Source organism: Strigops habroptila, chromosome 8 (genome assembly GCF_004027225.2).
Source record: "Strigops habroptila isolate Jane chromosome 8, bStrHab1.2.pri, whole genome shotgun sequence".
NCBI lineage: Eukaryota > Metazoa > Chordata > Aves > Psittaciformes > Psittacidae > Strigops > Strigops habroptila.
In genome coordinates, this window is record NC_044284.2 from 43192739 (window position 1) to 43200963 (window position 8225).

General features: G+C 56.3%; 1 protein-coding gene across 2 annotated transcripts; it reads left to right on the forward strand.

Moving 5' to 3' along the window:
• The first annotated feature begins 65 nt into the window (after nucleotides 1-65).
• On the forward strand, nucleotides 66-7759 carry EEF1AKNMT (eEF1A lysine and N-terminal methyltransferase). 2 transcript variants are annotated; one of them, XM_030494451.1, is made up of 8 exons: nucleotides 66-280; nucleotides 666-1413; nucleotides 2148-2347; nucleotides 2966-3161; nucleotides 3398-3541; nucleotides 3722-3934; nucleotides 4290-4421; nucleotides 4914-7759. In XM_030494451.1, exons 1-8 carry the CDS (start codon nucleotides 128-130, stop codon nucleotides 5186-5188), a joined length of 2061 nt encoding a protein of 686 aa, XP_030350311.1. In that variant the 5' UTR covers nucleotides 66-127; the 3' UTR covers nucleotides 5189-7759. The 2 variants fall into 2 exon arrangements, with proteins under 2 accessions (XP_030350311.1, XP_030350312.1); XM_030494452.1 differs by lacking the exon at nucleotides 3722-3934 and having other exon boundaries at nucleotides 87-280.
• The last annotated feature ends 466 nt before the right edge of the window (nucleotides 7760-8225 follow it).

The window sequence follows — 8225 nt, forward strand, 5'->3', positions numbered from 1 at the left end:
GCAGCCAATGGTTCGCGCATCTGCTGCTTCCAATGAGCGCGCTGCGCACCCGGATGGCGTCATGCGCGGCGCGGCGGGCAGGGGGCACGTGCGGCGGGAGTGGCCGCGGAGCTGATCGCGGCGGGCCATGGACCTGCTGCCCCGCAGCCCCGGGGAGTTCGGCTCCGCCCGGTACTGGGAGCGGTTCTTCCGGCAGCGCGGGCAGCGCCCCTTCGAGTGGTACGGGGCCTTCCCGGAGCTCTGCCCCGTCCTGCGCAAGTATGTCCGGCCACGCGATAAGGTGAGCCCCGTCCTGTACCCACCTCCGTGTGCCCGGGCCGAGCCTTCCATGAGCCGGGCACCTCCTGCGCGGCGAGTTCTGCGCCGCGGTGGCCCGGCTTAAACTGCTTTGGCATGGGGAGCTCAGGGGGTTAAAACACCCAGATGGTCCCCAGCCGAGATACAGCAGATACGTCGGGTTTGTGCCTGTGTGACTTTTCTGTGTGGAAATCACAATCACAGAATTGTTAGGGCTGGAAATGTTATCTTAGCGCCCCAGAGAACGGGTTTGCAGGTGGGGTTCTCACAGAGGGCTCGTGGCCGTGGCTGATATTTGCTTGTAAAATGCTTTGGGGCACATTTCCAGGGCGTTCTCACCATCACGCTGCTCTTGTGCTGCTCCCCAGGTTCTGGTGGTGGGCTGCGGGAACTCGGAGCTGAGCGAGCAGATGTACGATGTGGGGATGTGCGAAGACATTGTGAACATCGACATCAATGACACAGTGATCCATCAAATGCAAGAGCGGAGCAGGAGCAAGAGGCCGAAGATGAGCTACCTATTGATGGATGTGCTTCAGATGGACTTCCCTGCTGCTCACTTTCAGGTGGTCCTGGATAAAGGCACACTGGATGCCATCCTCACCGATGAAGAGGAGGCCACCCTAGACAAGGTGCACAAGATGTTTGGTGAGATCAGCCGGGTCTTGCAGGTAGGAGGGCGCTACCTCTGTGTTTCCTTGGCTCAAGCCCATGTGCTGAAGAAAGCAGTGGAATACTTCTTCCAGGAAGGCTGGGTCGTGCGTGTCCATCAGGTGGCTGGCAGCGGGGACAAGCAGCAGTTTGTCCTACCAGTCTTCATCTACGTCATGACAAAGTTCAGGAAGATCACTGGCTCGGCACCACAGATCCTGGAGATCTGCCCTGAGGAGCAGGACAAGCCGATGCGGGTGGAGAGTGTGGAGCGGCTGGTGGCAGCAGTGAAGGACAGGCAGCATTACGCCCTGCTCTGCAGCCAGCTGAGCAAAACCCCTTGTGGGGAGCAGGTTTCCTTGGATCTGTGTGACAAAGAGAGCGGGAGGCCTCGCTACACGCTGCATGTGGTTGACAGCGCCTCAGTGAAACCTTCCCGGGACAATTGCTTCGCCATCTTCATCAGTGAGTACACCCTCTCCTGCCTACAATGAGGTGGTGCTCTGGCCAGGAGCTGCAAAATGGCCAGTGATCCTGGCCCTGCTGAAACTGGGTCTGGAGAATGAAATAACGTGCCTGTGCCGGGTTCGGTTGATGTTTAGTCCTGGCTTTGTGGTGGCACATGTGTTTGCCTGGGTGCAAGGAGAGATCTGGCGTAGAGCTTCCTGGCTGAGTAGATGCCCATCTGGCAGCAGAGGGATGCTGCCTGCCCTGCCTCCAGGGTGGTGATTCCTGTCTTGATCCTGGTGACAGCCACCGTAGCACATCGCTGCATAAATCCATAGCACAGCAGATGCAGACAAAAAAGCCTCTTTGGTCTGTGTGGGCATCCTGACTTGCCAGGGCCGGGCTGCCTGGGGCTGTGCTTTGCTTCTGCACTTGCACCTCCTGGAGGCATGTCACGTTCTGCCAGCAGCACTCTCCTCCCCATGCGCCTGCAAAGCTGGGGTGAGCACAGCCTGGAGACAGGTCGTGAGGCTGTTGGACACCCCCTTCTTAAAAGACATAGCTTTTCCAGCCTCCTGCATGAGCCTGCCCAAAATGGGGAAGGTCCCTGCTCTCTTAACGGCTGCAGAGCACAGCTCTAGGCATGCAGCATTACGTCCTTGTGATGTCTTGCCGTTCCCTGTGGCTCCTCTCTTGGAGGCTGGGGTGGTAACTGCAGGACTGGCACAGGCTGATGGCAGCCCCTTTTGCAGTCCCACAGGGCAGAGAAACGGAGTGGCTCTTTGGGACAGAGGAAGGGCGGAGGCAGCTGGCCACCAACGCGGGCTTTGGGCGCCTCGTTACGGTGGCCCTGCACAGGGAGCAGCACTACGAGGGCATGGCCAGCATCCAGTCGGAGCTATCGGGGAAGGTGATGGAGCTGGCCCCGCCAAGCCTCCCTGCCCGGCAGCAGGTGAGCCCCACCGCCCGGCCCCCCTCACTTGGTTTCCCCAAAACTGGGGACAGGTTGGCTCTTTGCGAGCGGCACATCCCTCTTTTCCAAGGGAGACCAAGCTGGAGTGCATGAGCTGGCTGCCTTGGTGGGGAGGAGACTGGCCTCAGGTGTAGCTCCTCTCGGTTTTCCCTCCAGCTGGATGCCTTTGCTTGGAGGCAGGATTTTGAGGTGCCTGCATGGCAGGATTCAGTATGAAGTCCTTGCTCTCCAAAAACCAACATATCAAGAAAACCAGGCATCCTGAAACCCTGAGAGCACCTGGCCCCTTCTTAATCCTGGCTTTAACTTCTCCTGTCTCTTCTGTCTCCTCCTTCCTGCCCCAACTCCTCAAACCTGAGCTCTTGCAGTGTTTGCTTTTTGCAAACAAAAAGTGTTGTAGTCTTGGAGTGTTTGCTCCCTGTATCCCAGTGTGTGTATGGGAGGAAAGCTGGTGTCCCCAGCTGCCCTGTGGATGCCTACAGCAATTCCCATTGCTGCTACACTGTGTCTGCTTAATCCCTGCTCTTTAAGACACCAGCAATGCCACGGTCTGTTCCTGTAGCCTTTCCTCACTCTAGTCCCTTGTTCTTCCTGCAGGTGCCCTTTTTGTCTGTGGGAGGGGACATTGGGGTGCGGACAGTGCAGCACCGTGACACCAGCCCCCTGAGCGGGGAGTATGTTGTGGAGGATGTGAAGGGGGATGGCGCTTGCTACTTCCGTCGCCTCATCTTCCTCCGCAACAGGAACGTGGTCCAGTCGGAGGCTCGGCTCCTGGCCCCCGCCCCTCTCCCAGGTATGTGGGGCAGGTGGGAAGGGGTAGGGGCCAAAGGTGACTTTTTGGGGTGGCAGAGAGTGAGATTGATACAGGAGAAAGAGAAAAGTCCCTCTTGAGACATGTCTGCCTTGTCCTGGATCAGCCTGGGGAGCGCTTTTACACTCTGCTGCTTGCTTTGTGGGTGAGACAGGGGTTGGGGGTGGCTACCGCTGTCTCCCATCATGACTTACCAGCTGATGCCTCCTGTCATTCAGGCCAGAAGAAACGGAGGAAGGACAAGAAGAAACCCAGCCCTGCTGAGCTGCTTGGAGCCATTGACAAGAGCTACCTGTGCTGCGAGCACCACAAAGCCATGATTGCAGGGCTCTGTCTGCTGGGGGGCCCTGACCCCCTTCCAGGTGACAAGGCTGTGCCAGGGGCAGGCATGCATATGTCCCCATGCCCCAGCTCCTTATGGAAAGGCTTTCCTGGCCAAAGTGCCCCATGCACCCTTCCCAAAGTGGTTTGGGGTGGGCAGGTGGGAGGAGCAGTGGGAGCGTGGCCATCCTGATGGCTTACTGGGCACTCTCCATTGGCAGGAGCCCTGCTGGCGGTGCTGGTGGTGGGGCTTGGAGGGGGCAGCCTGCCCCTCTTCATCCATGACTACTTCTCGCAGGCCCATGTGGCCGTGGTGGAGATCGACCCCTCCATGCTGGAGGTGGCCACACATTGGTTTGGCTTCTCCCAGGGTGACCGGATGCAGGTGCATGTCTCCGATGGCCTGGACTATGTGGCCAAGCTGGCGGCTGAAGGTACTGTATCACAGTGCATCCCACATGCCCCATCATGTCTGATGGGTGACATGCTGGGGACTGGAGCTGTTTTCACCCTCTGCTTCCCATCCCTGCCCATCTCCTGCTATGTGCCATGAGCTCCAGCCTCACCAGGTCTCTGCAGTTCATGTGTGCAGGGGACTTCGATTTGCTGCCTGCCCCAGCATTGAGGGCTGCTGCCTTGGGTTTCATTTCGAAAGCAAAACTCCAAGGGAGAGAAGTGGCCATAACATGGCAGAAGGGGTGTCCTGACCAACCCCATTCATTGCCTCGCCAACATGCGTGGCTTATCTCTGTCCTATGCGCTAACAAGTCTCTGCACTCCCTCCCGCAGCCCCAGCCCAGTATGATGCCATCATGTTCGATGTGGACAGCAAAGACATCACGGTGGGAATGAGCTGCCCACCCCCAGCCTTTGTGGAAAAACACTTTCTGCAGAAGGTTAAAACCATCCTCAAGCCAGAAGGTAAGAGGGGAGATCTGGCCATGTCCCTACAGCCAGGCTGCCCAGTGCTGTGTGGAGTTTGAGTAATGGGATTGTGCCACCATTTCTCATCCTGGAGAATAGTGGCTGCGTCCAGGATTGCTGCATGGCATCCCCCGCTCCTGGCAGGTTCTGGATCCGGGTGTTTCAGTGGGTGTTGTGACAGAAGAGAGCAGGGTGGTGCTGCTGGGTCAGGCAGGCTGAGACATCCTGGAGGGCCAGGAAAGGTTGAGGGAAGGCGGATGGTGCAGGCGGTACCTGGGAACAGATCCTGTGGCCACCCACAACCTGTGTGGCAGCAAGGACAGGAAGCTGAGCCAAGGGCACTCCGGGAATGGCAGTACTCCTTGTGCTGCCATGGGGGAGATGTCTGCAGCAGACTGGCATCAATTCAGCTGCATTCCCACAGGGAGGTGGGGAACAGGGCAGTGTGCACAGGCTGGTCTGAACTCCCATCCTCTCGCCCTGCTGCAGGAGTCTTTGTGCTCAACTTGGTGTGCCGCGATGCCTGGCTGAAGGAGTCAGTTCTGGCCGCCCTCAGGGAGGTCTTCCCAGTGCTCTACGTGCGGCGCATTGAAGGGGAGGTCAACGAGATCCTGTTCTGCCAGCTCAGCCCTGAGTGCCAGCGGGACCCCACAGAGCTGGGTGCACGTGCCCAGGTGCTGGAGGGGGCCCTGCGGCAGCCTGGGCGCCACTGGGACAGCTCGTACGTGCTGGCGGACATGCTGCAGGCTGTCAAGATACTCTGAGAGGGGCCGTGATGCCACTTGGATGAGAGAGATATCCTCACATGGGTGCTGTGGCCCCACAGCAAAGGGGTACCCGTGTCTGGAACTGCTGCCCCCAGGGCCTGGTGCTGGCCTAGGTCTGCCTGAAGGATGGGACTGGCATGGGGAGGCGCTCCCTGGGAAGGGGTCCAGGACCATGGAAGGCTGTGCGGCCCAAGGGGTGGTGGTGGGGTGGTGAGGAGAGGAACGTGCTGCAGGACTATGGGTTTGGGTCTATCCCTATTGCTTTTCCATTGTGGGAAAAATGTTTCTCTGACTGTCCCCTTCACTTCCAGCACAGCTCCCTCCCTCTGATGCTGCCTTGCCTCATCTCCAGCATCCCTGGTCACTGGTGTTTGTTGAGAGCCCCAGCCCTGTCCTAAGCCTGGTTAATGTGTGTGAGTGCGCTGGGAATGGTGAAAATAAAGTGCTCAGGGCTGCTCCGAGGCCCGCAGTGCTTTGCTATTTCCGGAGTGCCCAGCACCCCTGAGAAGGTACAGTCACCTGCACTGCTCAAGGGCACATTATGGGGGCAGCCAGCTGCCCACTGTACCCCACTGCCCCTTCCCCACTTGTCTTCCCCAAACTGGACCCTGCTGTGTGCCTGCCCCTCTTCTGAATCTCTTCAGCCATTGCTCCTGTGAACTGTAACCCCTTAGGTTTCCAACCCTTCTTCACACCCCTGGGCCAGCAGGGACCCAGCCCTGTGTTTGGGCCACTGGGCACACCAAACTGCTTGGCCAGCTGGTGCAGGTCAGCCTTCTCACAGGATGAAAAGGATGTTCATTGCTGTCCCCTGTCCTGGTTTCAGCATCCCATTTCTGCCCAGGTGGCTTATTTTATCTTTCCCCAGGGTTTCAAAGCCTGGTCCTTCACTGTGAGGTTTTAGCTGAACAGCTGACCCATGCCTCCTGGCTGGTTACAGAGCAGCTGATGCTGGTGCTCCTGTGTTCATCAGAAGCCATTTGGGAGGGGGCTCTTCTTTCTCTCTTGCAACAGCAGGTACCGAAATGGGTCAGATGTGGTACCAAAGTGAGTGGCTTGCAGACAGCGAGGTGACAACCTGCTCAGGCACCGTGAAGCTTTGACACTGACCCGATACCCTCACCCCACATTCTCTTCTGCCTCTGGTACCTGAGCAAGAGCATCTTTCAGACAGCTGCTCCCCAAAGCAAACCCTTCCCAGCCACCTCTCCACATTGCAGGCTGGTAACAACACACCAGAAGCAGCTCAGGGAGGGATCTGACCTAGCTGTTGCCACAGAGGCAAAAGCAGCCTCATCTCAGCATCACTGACAGAACCATCTGACCAGCTTTGCAGCTCGTGCACCGTGTCCCACTGGGGTGTTGGTGAGCTGCTGCTCATCAGCTTCTCCTTCCTCAGCAGGAACCAGCTCTCCTTCACCTGCAGAAAATCCTCCTGGGTTTGGAAAACCAAATGAGAGGGTGCATGAGCCTGAGGGTTTGCAGTTCCCCAAGGCGCTCCAATGGCTCTCACCCCCTGAACTGGTGGGGATTATGGCCACCATGTCAATGCAGGAGGTGGGGTGGTTTGTGCCCAGGAGGCGCTATATCGGCCATACTGACAGTGAGCACATCCTTCCGATCAGTGACTGTGGTGGCTATATTTTGTTTTGCCACCAGATTCTGCTTTGGAGACTGCTCTGTTCAGATCATTTCTCCAATGCTACCTGCCTTCACACAGAGGGGCAAATTGGTGCCCTACTTCTCCCTTGGCTGGCCCACTTCTATGCAGAGGGAGCAGATGCTTTTTTAAATAAGTGCTTTTGATGGTTCCCAGACTGTGGAGAGCATGGCTGGCCTGCTCCCTGCTTCAGATAAAGGATGGCAGTGTGGGCACGTGCCCTCTGTATGTTGCTTCATCACCCAGTCACTCCTCTCATTGTAGTGTGTTCAGGGCAGCACGTGGGTGCTGGGTAATGGGAGAGACAAGGCTGGAGCTCAAGCTGGGTGGAAGTCTGCTTGCCCCCAAGCAGTTACTTTTAAAGCTCATCTGCAATAAGCACACTTCTGAAAGTTACCTATTATCTATCCAACTTAGCAATGGCAAATTTCTCAACTGAATCAGTAGTGTTGCATTTAGTCTATTTTTAACTTAGTTTTTAATTCTCAACATAATTCCAATAACATAGGTTTGTGTATGTGCCCTTTATTTTACCGAAACCATCTCCTTTCCTCCCCAGGAGCTCATACAAAGGCTGCGTTCATCCCTCCCTTGTCCAGTCCTGCCTTTCTGTTGTGCTTCCTAATTGCTGCATAAGGCCACATCCTGGTGGGAAAACAAAAGCCATCTATTAGAAACAACGAAAGGATGAAATCTCAGTTCACTGCAGCTGTCCTTGCAGCTACTGACAGCCCTACAAGTTTGGTCTGGAAATACATTTCAGCTGGAAAATTGGCAAATTCATGAGTGGTGCAAATACCTGAAATCCTTCTCTGCAGGTGAAATGCTCCGAGGCTAGAGTAATTGATGTATAGTAAATATTTCTCTATTGGCAGCCAAAACATGCAGCTAGTGTATATGTTTGGCAACTGTGTCTCTGTTGAGTGTTTTGGCATTATACTCATGTTTACATCCCTCTCTCCTCACTTCCTTCCTTTGCAGCGGAGGCATGCTGTAAGCGACGGGATGGAAACAAGCTCTGCTGTCACTTAGCAACCTCCGCTGGCTTTGAGATGTAGACTTTTTTCGTTCCTGGATTTCCCAGCACGAAAAGAGATGGTCACGTACCTCATTGCATAGCTAAGGCTTATGGCTGTAGCCAGCTAGGGATGCTTTGGTCTGGTCCAGCCTGAATCCCTCTTGGAGCATCACATCCGTGTCCCATTGCTGCTCCAGTGAGCAAGGCACTGGGAGTTAATGGGTCAGCCCTGTGTTTTGTCATCTTGGGTGTAGGGATGCAGCTGGTTGTGCCCAGCCATGAAGGCGCTTTAATCTTTTAGGGTGACTCTGTGGCCAGGCAGCTGGCAAGATAGACTCCATGAGGCAGGCATTAGT